General features: G+C 34.5%; 1 protein-coding gene across 1 annotated transcript; it reads left to right on the top strand.

Moving 5' to 3' along the window:
* The first annotated feature begins 354 nt into the window (after window positions 1-354).
* On the top strand, window positions 355-27994 carry LOC139966291 (homeobox protein HB1-like). The gene is made up of 2 exons (XM_071969146.1): window positions 355-1684; window positions 20766-27994. The coding sequence occupies exons 1-2, from the start codon at window positions 1159-1161 to the stop codon at window positions 21185-21187; spliced, it is 948 nt and encodes a 315-aa protein (XP_071825247.1). The 5' UTR covers window positions 355-1158; the 3' UTR covers window positions 21188-27994.

Raw genomic sequence — 27994 nt, 5'->3', positions numbered from 1 at the left:
ATGACATGATAGTCAATCAATTTTTTTTTTTTTTTTGCTTGTTCTTACTCCCTCTTTCTTTCTTTTTTTTTCTTTTTTTCCTTTTTCTTAATTCATTTATCAGAACTTCCTTTCAAGGGGATACCTTGACTAGCTGATCCTATCCATCAACATATCATATCACCCATGCAGCCATGACATTGCTTAAATGGAAAAGTAAAAGTTTCTAAGCTATGTTCCGCTCGAATGCTTTCACGGAAGAGAGAAAGAAAGGCCTATGTGGTTGGTTAGCCTCTTGTCATTTAAACTCGTTTAGTTCGCTTCAAGTTGAGCATGTCTAGTTTTTTTTTCTTTCTTTGGCTATACAGCTCTATATATGTCTGTTTATATTATCCACTACTAGGCTCGGGTATATATTAATGCATACACACATTATATCGCTTAGAGTCAAATGCTGAACTGTCATTGGTTGAATCTGAGGATTGTGCAAGGCAGTGGAGAAACTTCACTCTCTTTTTTTTTCTCTCTCCCCTTTCTCGCATTTCAATAGCTTGAGTTTAGAGTTTAACTTTAAAGAGGGAAGCATAATGTTTTCTGGTCTCTGATTTTTTCTTTCCTATTCGTGTGTGTGTATAAATTTTGGTTCAAAGACTTTCCACCAACAGCCATCGCTCGTGCATGTGCCTGATTCGTTTTAATTGACTCAATAACAGAGGACATAACAAGACTTTACCATCTCAATAACTTCCCTTTGTCCTAATAACCCTTACACCTTTATAGGCGCATGATCTCGGAAGGAAGTAACGGATACAGGCTTAAGCTCTAAAGGCCCGATTACTTTTAAAAAAAAATTCTGGAAGCGCATTGACATTTCTATGCTTAAATGGATTTGATGGTTTGTGATTGGTTATAAGAAAAACCCTTTAAGATTCGGTGGTTTTTGATAGAGGTGTAATTATTTGCTTGAGGTCCATAGGTCGGTAACGTCCTCCCTCGTTCGATGATACTACGTTGTTGTTTTTTTTTTTTTTCTATTCTTGTGTGCACTTGTCATTCAACCTTACTAGCCGTACAGAGATCTGAAACGGATACTCAAAGGTAACAGGGGTTTCTTTTTGTGTGAACGGGGAGTCATTTGCACCATTATTTTATTTCGCGAATCTGGTTCAGCAATTAAAAATGAATTCCCCGTATTTTTCGAGTCCGTCGCTTTTCCAAAAATATTCATCGGGAGAGACAATATACCAATGTTCTAATGTATACGAGCCATCGCCGTGCGCTTACAGCAACGAGAAATTCCACAAAGAATCTTACCCCAGTCACGCCGCTAGTATGATACCGAACTCTACTGCAGACAGCCAACGGACCACTTCGGTTGGAAGTTACTACGCAACCTCCCCTACAGAAGTGCCTCCAACGATGGACCAGCATGTCCATCATGGGCATGAAAATATCCCGTATCCACAAAGTGGTCATCACGTCACCAGCTGGGAGAACAGGTATCCACCGAGGTCCACCTGGGTACAAGACGTCGACGGGAATTCATCTCTAAAGGAATACCATGCCACTAATATTGGGATGTCCTATGCGACGGTAACTGGAACACACCATGACATTAATAACAATGGTAACCCAGCCGGTCTTTATACAATGGTATCACCACGAGTTAACCCGGCAGCAGCTTACCCATGGATGCCCCTTTCAGGTAAGGGAATTATTCTTGTCAAATTATACCCGTCACTCATCAATACAAATGTTTCGCAAGGTTTGTAACATTCGTTGCTGACATTTTTTCTTCGCTTTTTCTTGGTGTAAAACATTAAGATAATACACCGCACACAGTAGTAGGTTTGGAAAGAAAAAAATAAACTTAGAAAGTATGGTGTTTAAGTTTTCCCTCCAATCGGACGATTTCAATCACCATTTGACAAGTATTAGATCAACAAGAATCATGTGGATTAATAATTTTATTATGTATAATTATATATTTAATTGTATTAGGAAATCTTATTTACTTTGTTACTCTTGTAGAAGAAGAATAAAAAATAACCCAGTTTATTTCGTTTGACATTTAAAGTATGGATCAAGCGATCACAGGAAGTAATATGTGGTTATGAGTATGACCAGGAAAGTTTCAAACAGTTATACTACCCCATTCATTAATAAAACATACAGCGAGATACCATGACCTTGAATAAGTATTTTACCTAAGTATTTTGTGGGTAACATCCGAACCGATATTGAAAAGAAAAATATAGCTTTTGTTGTTGTTGTTGTTGTTTTCGTTGTTGTTTTAACCACTACTAATCGTACATAACAGTCACATAATAGAAACAGTTACAGCAAAGAGGTTTCAAAATTCCAGAAAAGAATGAAACTTTAAGGATTTCAAAATAATATTGACACATCGTGAACGGTTTTACCGTTGGGTATTCGGTACATACAAACTAGAGATATCTACTTAATTTAGCTACATAATACAGATCTTTCAGTTACCAGTTACTATATGATAACTTATGAAAAGGAGCGTAAGTTATAATTCAAGTCTTCCTTGCCTCTGTTTTTCCTCCTAGATTTCAATCCCATATAAGCAATATATTTATCTAAAACAATGGAGGGGTGTTTAACTTTTAGTTGCCATGCGTGACTTGGGACAATCGTTACTAATAATTATTGTCTTTGAAGCCATTTTGGTTTTTATTGTCTTTGCTGCGGTTTCGTTTAAACTTAAACTTTCATAACGAATTATTATTTTTATGATATTAGTTTACAAAAAGAAAGAAAGAAAGATAAATAACAACCTGAAAGTCACCCGGGCAAACCTTTTTCTTTGTTGTGATTTCTCTTTCAATGGCGTATTGAATTAAACATCTTTGAAAAAAAGTACGAGCTCTAAATAGTTTCCTTTAACCTTGTCAAATCGTATGGTGATAAAGCAAGGTTTCTCTGTGTCTTAGAAATGGTAACATTTACTTGATTTTTGTTAAAAGATTAAGAAAGAAACCACAAAAAAAAAACTGAAAGTCAAATTTGACTCATTCTTCACTCTAATAATGACAACAAAAGAAGCTAAAAATTCAAAGACCTTGACTTTTGTCTCGCAATGTAAGTTCGTTTGCTTAATTAAGAAACCCTTCAGAAATGAACAATTTGACCAAACGTTACTTTTTCTTTTCTTTTCGTTGAATTTTTTCGCCGAAAAGCAATGTATAGAGAAAAGACCCATATTGAGATGTATGAGTCTTTTTCGACAACATTCGTGATTCATTTCCTTTGCAGAAATATATATAGAGTTTAATTCTTTGATGGATTTCCCCTCCACGACCCCCTCCCCCCACCCCCTTCCCAAACAAGGAAGAAAAATGGTAAGAAGGAAATGAAGAACACTTACACCAGTTATTCATTTTGTGGTGAATATAGCTATTGTAAAGCAATTAACATAGCCTTTGTAGCTATCAATTAGCTTCGATTGACTGACTTGTCGCAAATGTTCTTTTCTGTTCTGGTATTCAAGAAAGGTATTGTCATAAAGTTTTAATTGTTGTCAATATTAAAGACTGAAGTTTATGTTGTTAGGACAAAAAATAAAACCAAGTCAAAAAGATTGTTGACGTACGTACGAGTTATGTCACATCACCTTGTGTTTTTCATATGTACTTTTAATAGCAACATTGAAATGTAAGAAAAACAATAGAAAATATAACAATAAATACTCAATGTAAAAAAAAAAAAAAAATCGATGGCAGGTGATTTGATCGAAGCACAGGTGGAAATAGCAGACTGGAATTCACCTTTGACTGTGTACACTGATGTATAGTTCCGCGCGCCGATATACGCATTTAACCTATTCTATGCTGTTGATAATGGTCTTTCCATCAGAGCTTCGTGTAATTGCCAATTTAGCTTTTATTAGGTGATAAAACAACACATTTAGGAACTGTATTGTTCATTCACCAAGTACTAACAGTTTATAAGATACTCCAATACCTACATATATCTACATCGATTGTGGACGAAATGCGAAGTTTGATACTATTGTTTCCCCTCTCTCTCTATAGCCTTTTAACTAGATAATTTAACTTGAAATATTTTATGATACATGTGAGGTGTACAGACACATTATTCTTTTGGAGAATGTCAATATTGGTACATAAAACAGAAGGGTATACTTGAACAGGGACACTTTCTTTGGTCATTAGGGGAGGGGGGGGGGAGGACTATCTATTTTTTACTATATTCAATGTTTTCGTTTATGATGCATATACATATGCATATACCGCGTTCTTTTTCTATCAACCGTGATCGTACCAATATCCTGTAGGGTGTATCATTAGCTGCTCTTAGCCTGTACTGACTGGGAACATTGATTCTGGATTCTGTATAAGAATTGTTAGCTGAAACATCCACATATACAATCGTTCATACATCAGAAGAAGGTATTTATAGATGTAATTTATTTTAAGAAAACTATTCTTATATATCTGTCTCAGTTAGTGTAGCCTTTCAGTGGGCCTACTTCAAATTTTCCGGAGCTTACACCCCACCCTATAAAAAATTTTGTTTTAAGTTTATTTCTCGAATGTTAGATTACTTTTCGTTCAAAGATAAGACCAAAACATAAATATCATTGTTATCCATTTTACTTCACAAAGATGCAAATCGAAAGGAAAAGAATGTCAAAGTCCCGTGATAATTTTATAGGCTAAAAATCTTCAGTTACACAGAATAGTACACTGTTTTGACTGTTTTCATGCATATTGCCATAGTAATTGCAACTTTTCTTTTACTATCTATCTGCATATAGGTCTATAACTGAACTTATAACATTTCACCTCAGTGAGCTAAACTTTCAAATAACGCAGTAGGCCTATCTCAACAGGTTGTGATACTTCCTCTAAAATCCTTAAAGCCTATACCCCACCAGAAACAAGAAATGATTTGGATATTAGATTTGTGTACGTACTACATATAGCCTAACCAATGCTTGTTCACGGGTTCGGAGAGAGTGTATATTCTACATTGTGTTAAAGGTATATAAAACAATGTAAGGTCAGATCACAAATCCCCGAGTAAGAATATATCTCGTTGCCACGTATAATTCTCAAATTCAACCCTAAGAATGCAACTGTCTGATACAAGCATTTCTTCACGACTTTTGTTGATCATCGTTTTAAAAGAAAGGAAAGTAAAGTCATGGCAATTTCATACTAGAAAACAAGTAAATAAGAACGCATGTTTTCCCGGCCCCCTGTTTTTCAAAAACTGGAATTTGATCAGCAATATATCCAAAAACACTCTGTTGAGTATTTCTCTAACTGAATTACAATCTTTCTGTGTCTGTGTGTGTTTATAGCCCTGTTTTTTTTTTGGGGGGGGGGGGGTGAGGGAGTGGCAATTTGTGGTAACCAAACCAAACATAACACAGTATAGAATTGTTATAGAATATATCTCCTTTGTTGATTGTTGTGTGCTGTTATTAGAACCGGTCAATAACTAGTATTTTCTTTATTCAGCCCTTCTCCTGAGATTGGCTACTAATCACAGTCGGGTTTTTCTATTGTTTAGTCGTTTTTAGATTTTTAGATCTATCCTATAACAACGACATAAACATGTCCAATAAATATAGTTAGTGTATAGACAGAAGATTAACTTAAATATCGCACAGATTTTGAAGAGAAAATACTTATTATTCTTGGGTTGCTGGGAGGTTGTAAAGAGTGGGTTCATGTCTCATGAATTCAGTTATTGTGCGGAATCTGTTTTGAGTAATTTGCCGGTCGGTCCACATCGACAGTTTGTTTGCTGGGTGATAGTTTCAAAATCCACAGTAAATTTCGCATTTAAAAATTGACGAATGGTCAAGATGATATAGAATTTTGATTGATATGAAATTGTATCGAGCAGCAATTAATTAAGTAATCGCAATATAGTTTAACAAAATGATGTCTTTTCAATATCTGCACACAAAAAACCTACCGTTATAATTATTATCATTTTTTTTCACCGATTGCTGAAATATGATCCAAGAGTTACGTGTTTCCTTTGTTTTTTTTGGATACTTTCTATTTTACCTTCGTCTTTATTTTACAGTTTGAAATGTTAAAGGATATGAGATATTATCAAAACATAAGCCTAACAGAATTATGTCTCTGACAGACAATGTGATATTTATATGAAAGACAGATAAAGATATTCTAAATTAATATAGTTGACAATTTCAACTCAAGATGTTGTTGCTTGTTCTAATGCAGGGGTTTCTTAACTAGGGTGCATGAAACCCCAGGGGGTGCGTGAATCCATCACAAGGGGTTCGTGAGACGTTTCTGAAAGCCAAACTATACTTTTTGCTGAACTAAAATCTGATATATCATATAATTTGGTAATGTACAAAAGTCGTAGGTATACCTATCGACAACCTCTACAATATTACTCTATGAACTTGATCTTTTACGAAGCACTGGTTTACGTATTATAGTATAATAATGACTCAGATCGTGTCTCGAAAAGTTGGGGGTTCGTGGACAACTCTGACATCCACAGGGGGTGCGTGGGGTGATAAAGTTAGGGAAACCCTGCTCTAATGGTTGTTTGAATGTAAACTTGTTTACCAAACAGGCCTTTCATTACTCTTTTCTAGGAAACGGGTGGTAACAGGTAGTGGTAGGCTTTTCTGATTTCATCGAAAGCGGTTGTTGTTACCTATTTTGTAGCTTCCTGTTAATTTATCCCTTCGAATGTGATAGAATTGATATCCGTTTTCCATGGTTGTCAATGTTGGCTTCCCGGCAAATTTAATCAATATGCAACATTATTTTTGTCACAATATTATTTCCCCTGACTGGATAGTATGAATGGTACATCTTCAAAGAAAAGAAAAACAAATGGCAATTAGTATATATTTTCAATTGCTATCATGCATGATTATATCACTAAGGCTGACGTAGCCAAATATAATGCATAAATATTCATCTTCCATAAAAAAAAAAATCAAATTAATTATTGGTTTCTCCATGATATTGGCCCAAGGAGGTAGACAATTTCCATTTATATCCGTTTGTTTTAACAAATTTAAGCAATGAACTTAACCTAATGGGGGGGGGGGGGGGGGATACGGCATCCTTTCATATATATGAACTCGAACCGAAGGAACGAATCCATCCGCAGATTGGATGTGTTGTAAAACATATCTATGTACACTTATCGCGAATATGGAAATGTCTGTTCCACAATTTATGTTCAAGCAAAACTTGTCGAAACAGTCTTGCAAAATGTATTTAAAGAAAACACCTTTAGTCGTTTAAGTTAATCGATATTTTGTAATCTTCAGCCATAAGAAGAAAATTCACATTTTTCTTGTATTTTGTTCAGTTAACGAGAGATAAAATGTGACAGTTTAAAGTTGGAATTTGTAATAAATAACTTTGCTTCGGTTCCCTTGTTATTTATTTTGACCATTAATCGGAATTTCTACCATTTTAAACTTCATAAAAATCATGGATCAGCGAAACTCTGTTCCATGTATTGGTATTTCGATTTCTGATGTGTTATTTAATGAATTTCACGTCTTTATGTCTGGAACAAAAAAATTTGCAGGTAAATCCACCAAATTTGAAACAAATAGCAAAAGGCTAGTACACATTTAATGGACATTTCAAAAATGTAGATGATTTACGATACATCCAATCTCGGGGTTTTTATTACTCTATTGAGCAATAAATAGCCCACTTTACCCCGCACAAAGTTCGCTTTAATTACGGTATCAGAACTAAGCAAAGCATTTCGAGATGGCACATGTACATGTGCAGTCGTTATTCTTAAAGGTAAAAATAATATCATACAACTTACAATATTAATCTTTTTTTTAATTTAACGGGGCTAATGGAATATTGTGCATATTAAAAATTGTTGCAAATATGTACTTCACATTAATGGACAGCTGTAGCTATAGTTACAATTCATATTTATCAAGGAATTGGTATAAAATGCATTTGCTAGCAACACCTATGTTCGAGTGCTGGTGATAGCTGCATAGGGGTTCGGTGTAATGGGGGGGGGGGGGGTAGGGTGTGACAAGAGAGCGAAAGGCGAGGATAGAGAATGCGAACTCTTGCTAAATTCAGGTTATAGCTTTTATTTATTTATTCATTTTTAATTTTTGTTCTTGAATATTTGAGCGCCCATTCTCTCCCTTCCTTCTTTCCAGATATGGTTTCTCATGACGTAACCAAATAAGAATTTACTTAATACGCTTCCGTATTTTGCCACCTTTATTACATATTAAAGTATAGTTGTGATTCTAACGTTAATATATAACGGAATGATTTATTAGGTATAAAAAACCAGAAGATATCCATATATGATTATGCTAAAATTGAATCAGTTACGGAAGTAATGTTAGTCACAATGAGGATTTAGTGGAATTAAGTTTGTATATGTTGGCCAAATTGCTGTTTAACGTTAATGTGTTAGCAAAAACAAAAACACACTCACACACACACACACAAAGTATTGTTGTGATAACATTGAATGAATTGAGGAATCATTTTAGTCACCTCGATATGTATCCAGGAATTGTTTGTTCACTTTTGATATTATTCTTTCTAGGACAAGTACCGGTACGCCATCGAATCTCCCAGAACAGCTAATCTCAATTGTGTGGGATTGTGCTGGATTATAACGTGGGCATATAAATAACCTTAAAATCTATTTAGGAAATGAAAGTTCGTTGTACTAATTTTGGTGATATAAGGATAGCTTTACCGTTATTTATTAAGTTGAAGCAATAGTTCTCACGATGACTTCTTTTACATCAATAATACCTGAACTTCTGAAACATATTGATAATTGACGGTAGATACAATGGAAGTTACAAAGAGGTTTTATTTACTAGGCCCTTGCGTGCGTGCGTGTGCTAAAACAAAACTACCAAACATGTTTTTGTGTTGTGGGTTGTTGCTGTGTTTTATGTTTATTTATTTTTTCTTGTCTGAATCTTTTTGTTAGTAAAGTTTCAAGGAAACTGTTGAAGATATTGACATTGTTAATTCACCCAAGGGATGCGTTATCAAATTGTTCGTATGCTATAGAGCAGGAGTTCCCTAACTGGGGTGTATGAACCCACAGGGGGTGCGTGAGTCCATCCCTGCAGGGGGTTCGTGGGACGTTTTTGAAAGTCAAAACTAGATTACTTTTTGTTGAACTAAATTCTGATATATCATATAATTTAGTAATGTACAAAAGTCGTAGGCTACCTATCGACAACCTCTACAGTATTATACACTATGAATTTGATCTTTTACGAAGCACTGTTATACGTATTATAGTATAATAATGACTCAGATCGTGTTTCGAAAAGTTGGGGGTTCGTGGACAACTCTGACATCCACAGGGGGTGCGTGGGGTGATAAAGTTAGGGAAACCCTGCTCTAATGGTTGTTTGAATGTAAACTTGTTTACCACACAGGCCCTTCATGACTCCTTTCTAGGAAACGGGTGGTATAGTGGTGGTAGGCTTTTTTTTATTTCATCGAAAGCGGTTGTTGTTGTTTCCTATTTTGTAGCTTCTTTGCTAATTTATCCCTTGGAATGTGATAGAATTGATTAACTCTTTTCGCGTTCCATACACATATGTTGCCATAGTAGTATCGTGCTGTGCATGTGATAAATAACTGAATTATGAAACAGACACAGGCTGTTATGCGTATTATAGTATAATAATGACTCAGATCGTGTCTCGAAAAGTTTGGGGTTCGTGGACAACTCTGACATCCACAGGGGGTTCGTGGGGGGGGGGGGATAAAGTTAGGGAAACCCTGCTACAGAGAAATGAAATGTAGGGATTGAAATATAATTCTCTCTTAGTTAGGCCTACTTGAGAACAAAAAGTTATGAACCAAAACCGGGTGGGTGCTTTCGACACTCGTTCGACATGCGTTCGAGAGTTCGGGTACTTTCGACACTGGTTCGACACTCGTTCGAGAGTTTGGGTGCTTTCGACACTAATGACTGTCGCCAAGCAGTCTTACTCGGACCACATAACATGCAACTATTGAGGTTTATTGAATTATTCATTTCATTTCTCTTCACAGATTAATTATCGCATAATTTTTACAAAATATACGTTATTCATATTATGACATATTTTAAGAATTAATTCGCCAAAGCTGAGACATAACTTCTATTTCTAATATCCAGGTCCCGTTGCCCAAGCTAAACTCTTTTCTTTTTTTTTGGTCTTTCACTTTCTCTAAGATTGTCATGTATGTACATTGATGAAGAGCGTGAGAACCTCATCATGACATTTGTGATTGGCAACATACAAAAAAAAAGTTTGTGTCGTGTTTTTAATGATCATCGCGTTGAATAGATTCATTGACGGTTAATCACCTTCCTTCTGAAGATACCTCACTCGACGTCCAATTATTGGCATTGTTTTACTTCAATCTTATAATTGGCTACATTAATATTTTCGCGCCAAGCCAGAAACAATTAGACATAAAAAAAAAGGTCATGTTCTTTGAGGTTCAAAGTATCTATGTGGTATACAATGTTATGTATATATGTATATATTATATTATATTATATTATATTATATTATATTATATTATATTATATTATATTATATTATATTATATTATATTATATTATATTATATTATATTATATTATATTATATTATATTATATTATATTATATTATATTATATTATATTATATTATATTATATTATATTATATTATATTATATTATACTATATTATATTATATTATATTATATTATATTATATTATATTATATTATATTATATTATATTATATTATATTATATTATATTATATTATATTATATTATATTATATTATATTATATTATATTATATTATATTATATTATATTATATTATATTATATTATATATAATACGGTAACGAGGCTGTGTATGCATGGTGACATATAGGATAGGCCTACACAATTGTGGTACGGGGTATCATTCCACCCACCCCCCCCCGCCACCCCACCCTGCGCACACCTCCTCCATCCGTTACAGGATGTATTGTAATCTATACATAGTGAAATATAGAATATCGTTTTTCTAACTTAGAAACAAGAATAAACTGTATTATGTTCAGAATTCTTCGATTATAGTAAGTGAAAATGATTGTGCTGTTTAAATATTCTAGTTCCAGGTGAACGGTTTAGGTTAAAAATGAAACATATTCCCAAACCTACCCCCTCCCCGTCCCTTCCCCCTTCCCCTGCAAACAAATATACAAACTAGCGGACGTCTCTCTCTCTTCACCTCTCTCTTCAAAATCACCTGATCATGAGAAGCCTGATCAGCATATATAAAACATAATAAGAATACAAAGCAGCTACATAGCCCTGTTACAAGTGGCTTGTGACACTATATTATGACATTGTAAGTAGTATGTACCGCATCTACCGCAGCACATAGCTTCCGAGAAAACGCAAGCTTTTTATACCTCGATGATTGACGAACGGAAACTTGTAAGGTGATTAACACAAATCCGTAGAAATGTTTCATTTTTAACTTAAACCGTTCACCTGAAACTAGAAATTCTGTACATAAGAAAAACACGTAGACACAACTGTGCAATGTTTCAAACAATTAGTGTAAGCTTATATTGATTAGTTGCTTGTACCGACGCAATTCCCGAAAACCACGCTTTTAATGTATATATAACAACATTGATATATCATTATGACATCAACATTAAATGTTTGGGTGTGTCCGTCGGATTACAGTGGAAACAACATTTCTTTACATACAGCACACAAATCATATCTATTATTATATTAGAACCATTACATTATATCAGCATTATACATTACATTACAGCATTAACATCAAATCACACAACATTACTATTGGCTTCGAACGATTTATTTCTGCCTCGTTTGTTTTATATAGCTTGATTTAGCGAATAGCTCAGCTCTATCTTACAACCTCTTAAATGGCACATGTTTGTAGACAGAACAGTTTACTGACGAAATATACAAAGTGTGAAACGTATTACAATAGTACATTCTTTGATGACGTCGGGCGGTGGGAGGTAAAGTTATGAATCGGTAAAATCAGCAATAAATGTGCAAAGCTGATCTCCATTATTCACCAACTGCTTAAAATGTTTGGTATGAAGAAGGAGAAAAGGAATGTGTAATCTCAGATACCCACTGTGTAAGAATGGGGTTAAATGCAAGGTACAGGAATGTGTAAGATCAAATACCCACTGTACAAGAATGGGGAGTAAATACGACAGGAATGTGTTAGATAAGATACCCACTGTGTAAGAATGGGGAATAAATGCAAGGGCACATTCTTTTAATGCTATAGTGGGGACATTGTATTCCAGTGTGACATACCTGGTATTGATGTAAAGCATTATTGTGCACTTTTGGTCGTGTAATAACTCCATTTCAGGAAAGCTCCACCCAATCGCCTCCCGCCCATTCCAATCTAACTTATACACCCCCCCCCCCATTCCAATCTAACTAACATATTTACGTGGTGACACCTATTTCCGTGTCTCCTCACTAACCCAGTCCCAATTCTTCAATCCAACAAAGAAATATGTGTTACCCAATATTTTATTGTTTCATTTGCGAAAACAGATCAGGATCATAGGAAACTTGTCTTTCCCTCACTGGTTATATAAGTGGCCAACATATTATGCCTGGGACATCGTAAAATGGACTTCATAAGCGTTTTTCCCTTTTTATAGTTCTCTCACAACCTGCTTCAACAATTTGTAAATATATTTTGTAAACGATTACTTCATAATTGGAATTGTTGAAAAAACCAAACAAATAAAAAGAGAAAGGAAAGGAAAGGAAACCATTTCTATCATTTTTAATAATATATATTCCAAAGAGTAAATGACATTGTTGCATCCGTTCGATCAAATATTAAAAGTTCACCTTGATGATGTTAATTTGAATACTGCTCTAAGGTGAAAGGAGTGCGAATATATACAGTTGCTTGCCGTCAAAGGTCGAGTCATTCGAATAATGTTGTCATTATCAATTCTTTTTTGATATTTTATCGATGCTATTGACTTTTTATTTCAACTTTCAAGGGTAAACAACGCTAATCTTATGTATGAGGTCCTCAAACATAATTTACAATTAAAAGAAATCAGAAATTAAAACATTTGAACATTGAAAGAACAGAGTAAATAAAATAAGATAAACGCAGGGAGGAATCAAACTATACAGACCTATAACCAATCACATATAAATAGGATATATAGAAATATATATATATGTATATATCGAAAAATAAAACAACAAAATAGATTGTTTGATTAGAAAGAGGAACTTCGATGCAGCAAATGAAAACGGACAAAAGTATATATTATCATGTAACACGAAACATGTAATATGATAATATATGAAGGAAATGATAAAACTGCAAAAGGTTATAACATATTTGAAAAGACAAAGGAACGAACCATGTACGATCACAATTAGACAAAGTGAAAAGCATCGAATTATATATAAAAAACAGAAAATTAAAAAATGTTGAATGACCAATAACACAGTGATATATAATATTTTTTTTTTTTATAACAGCGATACTACAAGAATATATGATTTCCAATATAAAAAAGTTATCAGAAAAAAAGAAGAAAATAATCGTAACATAAATGTTACAGCATATAGTGTTTAGACAGAAAAAGACTATACCACCATTAAATCATAAAACCAAAGAATATTCGTTAAAAAGAGCGATATGTGAAAAGCAATGTCAAATAGAAAACGTTTAAACAGTACATATATATATAGAAATTATAAGGTTATAAGAAAGTATAAGAAATATAATAAGCATAATTTATGGCTATGGTTTACTTTTAAACTGACCGACTAATTACCGACCAGTAATTAGAAATGAGCAGTGCGACACTGCAGAGCGGGTGATTGGGCAATTCCACCCCCCTCCCCCTCCCCGATCCCCCAGTCTCCAAATCAGATCTGCTACTTATCAAATATATATATATATATATATATATATATATATATATATATATATATATATATATATATAAAACTAGGCTAATCGTTTGTATTAGAAACAGCTTCCAATGCAAAGCATTAATGTGAAAATTTGTCAAATGATATAGCACCATTTTGCGTCCAAGTCACTTAACTTGTAGAAAACTTCCCAAACGGCAGAGGAAGTCCTTCTCCTTAGACCCCTTCCCCCATATCAGTGTCATATTTTTGCCTCCCAACCCCCAAGAAATATGTGTTAGCCTTGCCGCCTAGTTCCCCTCCCCTCACCAGCCCCCCCCCCCCCCAGATTGCCTTGGTTGGTGCCGCCACTGGAAAAGAAGTTAGAAAATGCTTCAAATATATGAGATAGTTTTATATCAATGTTTATGCATTACCATAGTGTATGAAAGAACAAAGTAAAAACGTAAAAGAATGTTTACAAGACCCCATTTTTCAGTTTCAGCTTAAGTTTTAATAAGGTTCTCCATATATAAGTTGCGAAGTAGTACTGCAAGTTGATCGGAATAAGAAATCCTGAAATTGACAGAAGTGTAAACAACGGAAGAGGTTATATGATGATAATTGGTTAACAAGGTGATGTTACAGAAACTTGATCTCCTTTGACATTGTTTGAGTCGAGCATGAAATCTTGGAAATACATAATTAATTAACTCTGTATAGAATCCGAAAGGAGGTGAATAAAAACCTCCCATATGTTGAATAGTCTATAGTGTTGTCAGGATGCCGTGCCCATACTCTTTCTGTATTGACTTTGCTACGTTTTCAAGTTGATGTATGTATGGTATTTTATACTAAAATCCCCTAAAAAGTATAAATCATTAGCTTCACGGGCCGAAGTTTATGGAAACAAAATGAAGAGAGAAAAAAAATTAAATAAGGAATTTACAAGTTGATTCTTACATGTAGTGAATACTAGTATGAAAAAGTATTGTTCATTATTTTTATTCCGCGATTCAGTTTACTTTACTACTTTTTAAATGCATACATGTATGATTGCTAAGTGCTATTGAATATTCATACCATCAATTCCGTCCACCAAGTTGTAACAATAATAAATAAAAATAATAATAATAATAATCAGCAGTTATTTTTATTTTTACGACGCTTAACCAACCACAAATATGGGAGAAACCCGCAAGGGCTTATGGATTGCAACTTACACGTCGGTTGGCTTCCAATTCAACATTGTAAAACAAATTTTGGAATATTTTCAATTTAGAAAGTCATTTCAGATGGGAAAACCGTAGATTGCTCTTAGATGGAAAACCCACCTTACTATGACCCGGACGGGTATCGAACCCGGAACCTCCCGATTGCTAAGCCTCATTGCTTCAAATGCCACCGCCTTTATCCCCTCGGCCACAGCACCTACATAATCTACATGGTTCTCCTCATATAGGGACAAATATCCGTATGAAATAAATAATAATAATAATAATAATAAATAATAAATGGTACTTAAGAGGCGCTAAATCTTCCGAAGAACTCAGAGCGCACAAGGACAAAAGGACACACAGGAAAAAAATCTATGATTGGGATTGGGAAAAGGACATGTGAAGGAAATTATGATTGCATGTGTTCATGGAATTGCATTTTCCTTCGGGCACATCCTTAAATTTATGCCGAATTTGTGATAAGAAGATACTCTGTCTTTACAAAACACGAATAACGGTGACGTCGAATTGTAGCCAATTATCTAAGTTTTCACATTAATTAACTGGGGCGGCAATATTAATGCTTTCACTTATTCCAATGAAATGATCCCTTAAATTCGCTGAATGCACACACAAAATGGCCTATTTGTGTTTTCTGTAAGGTCATGCGAACAACTATATAGATACATACATAAATATATATACACATATATATATATACATATAAATATATATATATATATCAAGAATAATTAACTTGTAATTTAATTAGCTTTAATTAGCTACAGTTTATATTTCGAAGCAAGACGTTCAGTTTAAATCACTTCATATATATAGACATATATATATGATTAAATTGTAATTTAATTAGCTTTAATTAGTTACAGTCTTGGTTTCTAAGCAATAATGTTATTTTAAATCACTTCATATGTTTACATAAAGAATTGTTGCCGAATACCTTTATTTTCAAGTTCGATTTCAGTTTGATATCTTGAGAGTGAAATAAATTGTGTGTGAATATTCATTTTGCAATTTAACTCTAAGAATAGACTTTTATCCTCAACAATATTTGCACTGAGAGATTAGTAAAGATGCGAATGCAACTGTAACGGCTAAGAATATTACGATAAATGTAAAAACAAGGGTCTATTTGTCGTTATTTCATGAAAAGCAGCTGTTTTCGCTGCATTCACTTAATCTTCGACACCACAATCCAATTACAATATATTTTCGTTATTTTGAGTCATGCAGTTGAGGTTTAGTAAGAAAAGAAATTGAGACAAAGAGAATTGAAAGGAGGAAACATCCTATCTGAATTTTACATTTGAAAACTTACAAAAATAGTCACGTCAAAAGGTTATCATCAAATGGAATTCATTATAATTATCTAATTAAGGTTCATTAGGACAAAAAAAATCTAAGAGGTTTTGATTGATTAATTGTACTCTTGAATCGAGAAATATCAGGCTGGGTTTGGTAAAGTCTACGACCAAAACACAAAACAGGTTGTTTTTTTTTATAGGACACAGGTTTAACTATACTGTATGGCTGTTACAGGGCGTATCCAGGATTTTCCACTAGGGGGCGTCAGGCATGAATGATCGCCGTCCTTGGGGATGGGTCTAAGGGGAGGGGTGGACAATTTTTGCTTTCGAAGAAGGGCTGAAATGCAAAATGGTGCCATATGTGATCCATTTTTCGACCTTAATAATAAGCAACATTTCCAGTAAAAATGGACACAAAATGCACAATTTAGTATGGCTGGCATGTCATTTAGTGCTTATAGTGATAATACAAACACAATTACCATCTATGTTTCTAAAACTATTATGCCGCCGAACTTCGCCAGAACCTTTTTTTTGCAAACAAAAAATAAAGAATATACGGGAGGGGGGGGGGGGGTTGAGCGATCACCGACATCTCACATAAAGGTCGTCATCAATTTCTTTTTCTGTTTTTTGCTAAACTTTTTTTGTTTTGGTGACGGCCAATAGGGTGGGCGCGCGCCTGTTGCGCCCCCCCCCCCTGGATACGCCCCTGGTATGGCTGTTAGCTTGTTCTTCCCTTTCTATATATAAGACACTTCCTACAATTTCTTACAATTCCTACAATATTCCTACTGTACCACACATATTAACTGACTATCGATCGGAAAATAATCGAAATGGCAAATTTGGAGTTTGTTTTATCGATTCGGGTTCAAATTTCGTTTAATCTTGCATAATAGCATGAGTATGAAACCTTTCTAGGTTATAAGTTTATCAGATCTGTGATTGTAGTGTTTTACAATTAATTAATCGATCAAAATGAATAACTTCATTGTGAGTTGCTTAATCAATAATCATAATTCATTGGATGACAAAAACCTGCAGAGATGTAATCAAAATAAACTCATCTGATAATGCAATGTGAATGGCATTTGGTTTTGTTAAGATAAAAATGATGTAATTCTAAAGAAAAATAATAATAATATAAAATAAAATATTAGAGTGATACAAATATAAAAGCAACTAAGTCATGACGTAACGAAAAATCTGTTAAGGAATTGCAGTTCGCCCAGTTGTCTTAAGAAAGTTATATTTGCAATTAGCATCGGATACTTAAATTTATTAATAAATATAACATTCATCATGTTTAATAACGTTGACAAGTTTGACTGAAGAACCGTGGTGACAAAACTTGTTGTCGCCCATTGGCACATGATTTACACCATTCCAAAGGTCATTTCTCCTTAAAAAAAAAAAAAACACACTAACAAACATGAAATACTACAAATATCAAGTGACCACCTCATTAATTTACTAATATCATAAATATGTAAATCGAAACATAGGCCTATTACAATTTAACATATATGATGGTAAACATGTTTTATAATGTTTCGAGTTATTGGTTGCTTACCATCTTGTCCAAACCTCCTCCGGTAGGAATACTGGTCTGTGAACATTACATTGTATCCTACATAATGAAACAACTTATTGAAGATCAAAATCGGATAATCTTAAAATGGTACTTACCATGTCAGACATCACATTATACTACTTATAACCGGAAACTAATCATATATATATATATATATATATATATATATATATATATATATATATATATATATATATATATATATATATATATATATATATATATATATATATATATATATATATATATATATATATATATATATATATATATATATATATATATATATATATATATATATATATGTATAATATGTACCTTGGTTAGGGTCGGTTCAGGGTTAGGGTTAGAAAAAAGGGTTAGGGTTAGATTAAATTTAGTGTGTAAGTCAATGTAACTGTCGACCTAAGGTAGGATCCATAGTTATATAGTTATATATATATATATATATATATATATATATAAATAAAAATCGTAATGAGTTGGAAAATCAAGAACAGTGAAAAAACTTTCAGCCTCCACCGGGATACGAACCACGGGCCTTCCGCTCTGTACGCGGACACCCTAACCACTAGGCTATGGACGCTGAATGTATGTCCAGAGGTTCGAACCGGTAAGGAAGGTCGTAATTCCACTGTAGGCGTTTGTCACCTGTATCGAACAATACTAGTTCTGTTTTTGGTGACATATTTTGCCTTACTCTAGAGATCAAACATGATGATGCTAACCAACTCGAAAATCATTTGTGATTCCTAAAGCAGGATCTCGAAAGAGATATATATATATATATATATATGTATATATATATATATATATATATATATATATATATATATTTCATTTTTTATTTGAATGTTCATAGTTTCAGTTATTCATTTTAATGTGTAATTCAAAGTTTATCACTCAATTATCTTAATATTAAATTGTACCAAAAGGAAAAGTTGGTGAAGGATGTTTATCAACTTTGATAATGCAGACAGTTTCCAAGAAACTAGGTTAATTGTTTTGTGTCGAATAAAAATTAAAGCCGTTTCTGAAACTTAAAATGAATGTGGCCAATTTATAATACTATAACAATCCACATCTATTGTTTTTTTGTGGCTACTTGAGAAATTTACTGCTTATATAATTTAATTGACAATTAACGAGTTTTTCAATATTTCATATTTAGTATTTAAAATTGGATATTGAGGTCAAAACGGGTGCTTACCTTAGTGATATATAAAGGGGAAACGATATCAAAAGTGAAAACTGTTCTGACAGTCGTTCAGTCAAATTGTTATTATCCACGAATAAGGATATGTTTATTTTACGTCATGGATGTATGTGAGTATCACGCAGGCAAGGTCCTTAAACTCATTATGCAAGTTGACATGTTAGTACCACAAAAGGTATTCCCCTTTTTAAACTAAATAGTGAAAAATGATAAAACATTATCAGTTCTGAAAATACTTTCACAAGGTCGACAACTCCCTATTTGGGAGTGTTCAGGAGGATTTGGGTGGTGAAGCGGCGGGGGTTTCTCATTTACGAAAGAGGGACTCCACGCAAAACCCACTACCAACCTAATTAATGGAGTTATGATTTGCACGATGCTGTCTTCTGAACACAAATGGAATTCGTCCTCCGACTGCGCTATCGTAATTCTGATACACATTCTTATATAGAATGAATTATCCCCGCTTCGAATTAAAATTAAATTAAATTAGTAAACGATTGAACCCCTTGTGAGGGATAATGGCGCAATGGCCATTCCGCTTAAAATTGCACGCATGGGTATGATTTCGAAATTTCAAGGATATGGCAGTTTTTCTGTATTTTTTATATATTTTTTGTGTGTGTAATATTTGATGTCCAAACCAAAGTTAACAATAACAGTTCAAAAACAAAACCGAAAAACTTATCATGAGCTCTTTGGAACGTTTTTTTTTTATTATTAAAATTCCAACGTTTTTTGAAGAAAAAAAGTTTAGCGATAGGACTACAGAGGCTGTAGAATTTGCTCATGTTTAGAATTGTCATCATTGTCTATTTCTTCTCAGCGTGGTTCTTGTGGTTGAGTCAAACCCCTGATTTTTTAGTTTATTCATTTTCTTTTTACTACTTTTTGCACGACGAAAAAAGAGTTTGCCAGATACTTGCATGTTGATTGCAATATGCAGAATTTGTATCCTGCATGGACTTGAAATTAACATTTATACAGTCTTACGACAGTCAGACTAATCAATATATATCTTGCAATATATATGGCAAGACTTTCAGCTATTACTTGAAATCTGTACACATTGATATTTGCTTCACTTTAATGTGCAGCCTATCCTTTTTATATATGAGTGGAGATACATGACGAAAAAATGACGCAGCGCATCCGAAAGAAGTCGGGTGTTTGGAGAGGATTCTCGTTGATAAAGTTTCCCAAATTCTTATGTTATCCTTTTGTTTTATTTGTTTGTTTGCTTTTATACTTAATGTGTCATTGAAATAGGCAGCACAGTCTACCAATTTTGTCTGTTTTCATTATAAGGTATAATAATAACAATAATAATAATAATAATACTAATACTAATACTAATAACAAACCTGAGATGTTATCGACCATGTATTAGGTTTTGTTTTCTTATAATTAATTCGGTTTCTTATTCTTCCTTCTTTCTTTCTTCCTTCCTTTGTTTTATTCTAACAGGTGTTCCATCCGGGGTGGAGATGCACGGAAGGAAGAGGTGTAGACAAACCTACACCCGCTATCAGACCATGGAACTAGAAAAGGAATTTTACTGTAACCGGTATCTTACGAGAAGACGTCGAATCGAACTCTCTCATCTTCTTGGACTTTCCGAAAGACAAATTAAAATCTGGTTTCAAAACAGAAGAATGAAATATAAGAAGGAGAGTAAAGGCAAAGATCCAGTGGAAGGAGTCGATGCAGAGACTCCAGGAGCAGAGAGGCAATCTCCGGAGAATACAACATTATCTCCATCTTCAAATGATACATTATCTCACGAACTGCAACCTTGTCAAGGTAACTTTGTCAGTCATACTGATCGTAATCCGTCGAGGCAGTTATCCTCTGACCAAACCAATCCAATTACTCACGTTGCTCAGTGAAAATTATTTCTTTTTTTTTTTTTTTTGCACTGTTTTTTTTGTTGTTGTCGTGGTGCATGTCTCGAAGTCACAATCGCAGCTGTTTTTTCCGAAAGAAAAGATTGCTCCAAACGGCATCAACACACTGACATCCAAATATGTCATTAAGGGGAAATTTTCATGCATTCACTTTAAGCCAAATTCTCCGAATTAATGCCCCTGGTCACACCGTAGTAGGAGAACGAATGGAAAAGGCGAGAAAGTGAACTTTTCATGAAGTCTTCTTAAGACTTGCCCAGTGCGACGATATTGTGCGTCAGATACTCAAACAGATTTGAACTCGTCAGTTCAAAGCAGGAACATCTGAAGGGGTTCGAAGCATCACCAAGGGTTAGATGTGGACATATCGAGGTTCACCTTCTTACGAAAAATGGCACTTGCATTTATTTCGGGGTTCATGTCCCTAACATTTAATTTCGGGATTTATGTCCTATGGACCAATTCATGTTACTATTCTATGAAAATGGTCGGATAAATCGTGTAATATTTGAGTTATTTAATTTTGCGATGGAGATATTTTTCACTGAAAGCCAAAGACGTTTGACAAGTCTTTTGCGCACTTACAATGAAACTTTGAACCCTGCAGTAGCGCAATATCTGGAAAGCTGCAAATATTCACTTATAATGTAAAGGAAACCAACACCAGCACCATTTCTATCTTCAAATCAATATAGTTTTCCCTCACACTAATGAGGTCCTTTTTTCTTCGAATAATTGTTATGTCCATTCCTGGACAGCACACGTAAAGAAACAATTCTTTTATATTTTAAACAATATTGAAAGTGGAAGTCCAATTTTTTGTGAATACATCTTATAGGTTCCGTATGTTCCTTTATCACGCAATGACGTCAAGCTGACGTCAAGTTACATTGACGTCACTTTGACGTAAGTATGTTGTAAATATAACCATCGACACCTCATAATAGTTCGATATGCACGGTTCATGTTATAATAGAACCAATTTCATAGGCACCTTTAATGTAATTTTAAATCTCCTCTAGACGATAGACTGCGACATACATCGAAGCTGTTTTAATGTTGACGATTGTGAAATAATGTCAAATGTGGAAGAAATGTCAAGTACTTCATAATATGGTTACATAAAAGGCAGTAAGGGCTGGATGGGGCGAGGGGGGGGGGACAATTATTCTTTACATAATCGGGTTACACCTAATAAGTGCTAAGGAATGGAATCAATGGCTAATATTTGAAAGGAGACATTTTGTTGACATATTTCTGATAAATCAACGCATATCTACAGTGCTGGTATATTCACGAGAAAGATGTGTGGTAATTTGGTAGTTCTCACCATATAGAAGTATACATGTGTCTTAACCTACCATATGGAGGTCTTATCGTTGGGCGTGAAAGCCCAGCGAAAGTAAAAATGCTATATGGTTTAATATGCAAGAAGAATTGACGGTTATCATATATAGAGATGCAATGATGGGTTAACTGTGTGGGAGTATGGAGTTGCTATACTTGATGCCGACATGGGATTTAATTGGACGAGATGGTAGATGAGAAGATAATAAGATAAGATCGGGAAGTTGAAAAGAGGACGTTCGTATCTTTGATAACCTTACCGTGAATGGTAGTAAATATGATAATTGGTTACTACGGGTGGGATTGGTGATGGTGACTGCATGCATAGTGCATGAGGAAGAAACATCCACTGGGCATGAAAAGAGCAAAGTTGCATGATATGTGGGATAATTACAAGATTAGTTCAATATTGGTGACCACGGTGGGATTGGTGACGGTGATGGTGCATGCATAGGGAGGAAGGAAGATGCAACAGGACTGAAAAAGGGTAACATCTCATGCATATTGCGGATAATTAGCAAGATGAGTTGAACATTGGGTTATTTTCGGTAGGGTCGCTGGTGATGGTGGTTGTATGCAATGTGAGGATGGTAGATCTCAAGAACACCAATATCTCATATGATGATGACAATCACCAAGGTTAATTGAATACTGGTTACGGGGGTGCCTTTGATTTATTAAGGTATCCATTGAGAGCACTGAAGCTTACATTAGAAAGAGAATATGTGTTGACGTGGAACCTTATCATCGCGATTGTTGATAAGGTGAGGTGAATATTGGGCTTTTGTAAAGTAACAGAAGATTGTGTTCAACAATAGCAGTGTAGTGGGAATGAAAGTTGTACCATTATTTTCCAACATAAAGGATTGGTAATATTGGTGGTTATAACATGATGAGACTGACGATTGTATATAAAATAACGACTCACGTTGTAGTGGGAATGGAAAGTATGTTAAAATAGCACCTGATGTTTATGCATCGTGGAAAATGGAAAATGGCAAGTGAACAATCGATGAACGGTAAACGGTAGTGGGATTTTACTACTATAGGTAGAAGACTGAATTCGAATGGATGGAATTTTTATTGTCATGAGCAAATAATGAAGAGTTGAAATGTTTTGGCGCGTTATAGAAAGCTGGCTAATTTGGCAGGGTCTGCCGATTATGGGATTGCTGGCGAACAGAGTCGCGATCTGCCCTCGTCCGGCCTCCTCCCACCTCCATTTGATATCTAACAAGGGCGTAGGAACCGGGGGGCTGGGGGGGCGCCAGCCCCCCCAGTGAAAAATGTGGAGGGGCGGAAGTATCATTCCGCAACCCCACTTCGCAAGTCAGAAATCAACAACAAAGCGTTCCCTTAAAACGAAGTATAACTGATGTATCTAGACAGAGAGATGTTACGAATTGATTTCGGAAATGGATATATTGAATTACCTTTTAAACAAGTAAGTGTAGGGGTTTGGTACAACGAATATATTACTGGTCAACAACACCGTCTGTAACGTAATTCCATGACTGGCACAGCATGCAGTGCTTTTGAGAATTTCAAGGAATGGGGTGGATAACCTGAAGAGAGTAAACATACATCGATTGAAAGCCACCAATTAACTGGGGGTTTGGCACATTTGTTCTAGGCGTATTAACCTAAAAATATGTTGAGTATTGTCAGCCTATAAATTATACCTCGTGTGGTTGGGGGCAGGGGGAGGGGAAGGGGAGGGGGTTGCGTAGACACTAACGGCATAACGTATATCTTTTGTTATAAAGTGGACAGAGATAACCACTGATTGCTTGTAAATGAAAGTTAAAATCCGGTCAGATCCGTCACGGATCCATGACTATTGAGAAAGAATGAGAGTTACAACCGTAGAAAAAACAACAAAGACAAAATGATATGACAATTTCGTCAACACTTTCCTTTCGGAAGTTGTAACATATTTGGGTGTGTCGCCACATCTGACATCTCGAGTCCTCTCTATAATCACAAGTCAGTTTTCTGATCTTAATGTGGTGTAATTTCCGCGGAAGGATGACGCTGTGTGATGACATGTTCATCAAAGTGATGCCGTTTGTGGAATGGTATTCTCATTTAAGTTCAGCCAATAGTGTCATCAGTTTTAGTCGTCTGAAGAAAAAAAAAACAATGTACATGGGGAAAATTAAACTTGAAATATTGGATGATATTAAAGCTGATAAGAGAAATCGTTTTGTTTGTTGACGCTACGGTTTTAATGAGTGAATATTATGGCCGCAATATCTGGCAGGTGAAATGCTCCGTCAATTGATATCTTTGCCAACCGTGAGACAAATCCGTTGTTATGGTGATAGAAAAAAAGGGTATATTTTGATTTCAAGTTGCATGTCATCATCATAGATCAGAGCATAGACTGATTGAGCACCCCCCCCCCACCCCAATATTGACATCGTGATGTGTGTGTGTGGGTAGGAAGGGGGATGGTTATCATATGGAACTGGAGCCATGAGCTTTCCTTTAAACAAACCAATTTAACAAAATACAATGCATATTACCTATTTTTACTTACAAGTACTTAGTCACTTGAGTAACTTCTGAACACCACCACCCCCCCCCTTCCCCCTCTTCTAGTTCTTTATCAGTTTCGCTCTATCAATCCTTGTTGCATATGGTTTACAGAGATAAACATGTGTTTTAGACACATTGATACACGATACACTCAGCATATTTGGCGTTCGTTGGATTTACGAATGCAAAAAAACCTGTGTAAAGGTTATAGCTTTAGTTTATGTCCATTTCTCACTCACAGCACCAAACCACTTGCTAGTTACGTTACTGAGATATTATGTGCTGAAGGAATCCCGTTCACGTGTGATGTATTTCTTTCTTTCTTCGAGAAAAAGGTAATGCTTGTGAATTTTAACCAGAAATGAAATGAAACCTAAACTTTTAAAGAATGGGGAAAGCATTTTGTTGTTTGTAAATTTTGTTAAAAATTTCATTCTGAAAGACTTTTACCCAAACTATTACTTATTAACCATTAAATATGTTTTTAATATACAATTCGTCTTACTATCAATGTTGTGTTAGAAAAATCTAAAATTTTGTCTTTCCCATTTGAATATAGGTTACGTCTTTCAAATACGAGAAAGACAATTGATCTGACATTGGCTTCTTTCGTTTCGTTTGTTTATCACATCCAAACTAATTTTTATTATATTGAAAGCGAAATTAGAAAGGTTAATATTTGGGACTGCGTGCAGGCTCACTGTCAAACCTAGGTAAGGAAGTTAGATTAATTTTCTATCCACAAAGCAGAGTGTTTACGCATAAAACTTTGAATAACACTTAGACTTAAGAGAAAAGGATTATTATTCAACTCGTAGAATTTATTTCATAGAAGGTCATCATAATGTCCAGCTGGGTACGTGTTTTGTTTCTCTTCTTAGCAAAATCGAAAAACAAAATCCCGCAAAAAAACAAGTCTAACGGTTTTTCATAGAAAGACTATACAAGAAAAAAAAAACACAATACATTTCTTTTGTGCGGTTGGCTGTACGAAGTTTATTAATAGCATAAACATAACCTGATATGTTATTGTAATCGCCGTTCAGGCGAACCCTCCGAAAGTTTTGTTCACAAAATGTAAACACTTATACACACGCATTTGTTATTGATATATGTATATATATGTATATATATATATATATATATATATATATATATATATATATATATATATATATATATATATATATATATATATTACTATATATTACTATATGTTACTACTTTTATTCTGTCCCTTGTATTATTTTAAAACTCTATCAAGGAAAGATCAACATTCTTATACTATTTTTGCTTTTTTAATTCATTCTAATTTTTCATTGTGAACCCAAATCACAACAAAGATTTCAAAGTGTCAACACAAATAAGCGCACGTCAAAGTGACTTATAGTATGAACTGAAATTAAACACAATGTTATTTTATCAACGTCTGTATGTTTTGTGTATAATTTATTTAATTCGTACTTGTTGTACGTTGTGTTGAATTGTATGTAAATATATGAGTTTGTGTATGCTATTTTAATTTCATTTTGTTTTCAATTGCACCTTTGGAATCGAAAGGAATGTCAGGAAAACAATTCAGCGGTCGTAGTCTTGTGGGCCTATTTTCTTAACACCTTCCTTGCCCCATCTCGACGGCTCCATCGCTCACCTTCCCTCGCCCGCCCTAACCCCGCCCCCATCTGTTTCACCCCCTACACAGACAAAGGATAAAAATGAAAGAGTACTTTGCCATTCCACCGTGTAGGCGACATGGACGCTAACGCACCACTAAAATGAGAAGAGAATTTGGTTCTGAAATAATCCTGGCCCAGTGAATATTTAAATCTACGGAAGCTCCTACACACATTTAAGCAATTTATTGGCTGCGGCAATATGTATATTCCCACAATAATCATATCTGTAAGATGTCTAAGGTGTGTTTTGAAATTTTCCACTCGAGTTTGAAGTACTTTTACTTGTGAGTTATACTTAAAGGAACAAATAGTGTGTTTAAATCAATGGTCACTACGGGAAGCAGATTAAAGTGTGTTGATTTCCAGCGATGCATCTGAGAATTATTTTTTGTTACAAGAATATTTTAGCAATTATTTGAGATCGGAGGAGGAACTTTCCATCATTTGAAATAAGTCAGAACTACAAGGCCATTTTAAGCTTATCCTGTTTTGATATTACCAATATATAAGCTTTGTTGGTAGGGTGACATGTCTATCTCTGGAAAAAAAAAAACCATTTTGTTAAGACGACTTCATTCTTCCTTAAAGAAGCATGTTGTTAGTTTGGGTGCGAATTTTACCAAACCCGATTAGAATGTGTACCAAACTAAGGCAATCCCACTACACCCCAACCACCAACGCCCCACTCCCACCCCTCTCACCACAACCTCCTTCAAGATTTATTCCCTGAAAACAGGTTAATCAACGAATTATTGCTGTCTCAATTCGTTCAATAGCATTTCGTCACCTATGACTCTTTTGACATAAGGATTTATAGGAAATCATGATTGAAATACCAAATTTTAACACGATCTATATACAACTAATACAAAATTGCTTTGACGAGAAAATAAGTTATTTCGGATCTGATATGCCACTATATATTACGTCTCAGAATAAAATATTTATCATAATTTTTCGACAAAAAACAACCCCAAACCATTGTTATTTCTTGTCATTGAGGGAAACTTTTGTTCTGGATGTTCTTTATGTTAAAGTTATACGATAAAGATTTGTATATTGTCCGTGTATTTAAAATTTCGGAACACACCACCAAAGATCTTGTTTCATTGTTATATTTGCATAGCACGACATAAAAAAAAAATGATCATAACGAAAACTTCCTCGAATCTTTTCTATTTATTTTTGCAGTTGTCGTTGAATTCTGTCTTTTACGGTTTTTACA

Source organism: Apostichopus japonicus, chromosome 4 (assembly GCF_037975245.1).
Source record: "Apostichopus japonicus isolate 1M-3 chromosome 4, ASM3797524v1, whole genome shotgun sequence".
In the NCBI taxonomy this organism is placed as follows: Eukaryota; Metazoa; Echinodermata; class Holothuroidea; order Aspidochirotida; family Stichopodidae; genus Apostichopus; species Apostichopus japonicus.
The sequence above is the reverse complement of the archived record's forward strand: the minus strand, read 5'-3'. Positions and strand labels throughout refer to the sequence as shown.

Excerpts from the sequence above, each read along its gene's own strand:
- LOC139966291 (XM_071969146.1), top strand. The coding sequence starts at position 1,159 with ATGAATTCCCCGTATTTTTCGAGTCCGTCGCTTTTCCAAAAATATTCA. Across the intron at positions 1,685-20,765 it reads CCCATGGATGCCCCTTTCAG|GTGTTCCATCCGGGGTGGAG; the intron begins GTAAGGGAATTA and ends TTATTCTAACAG.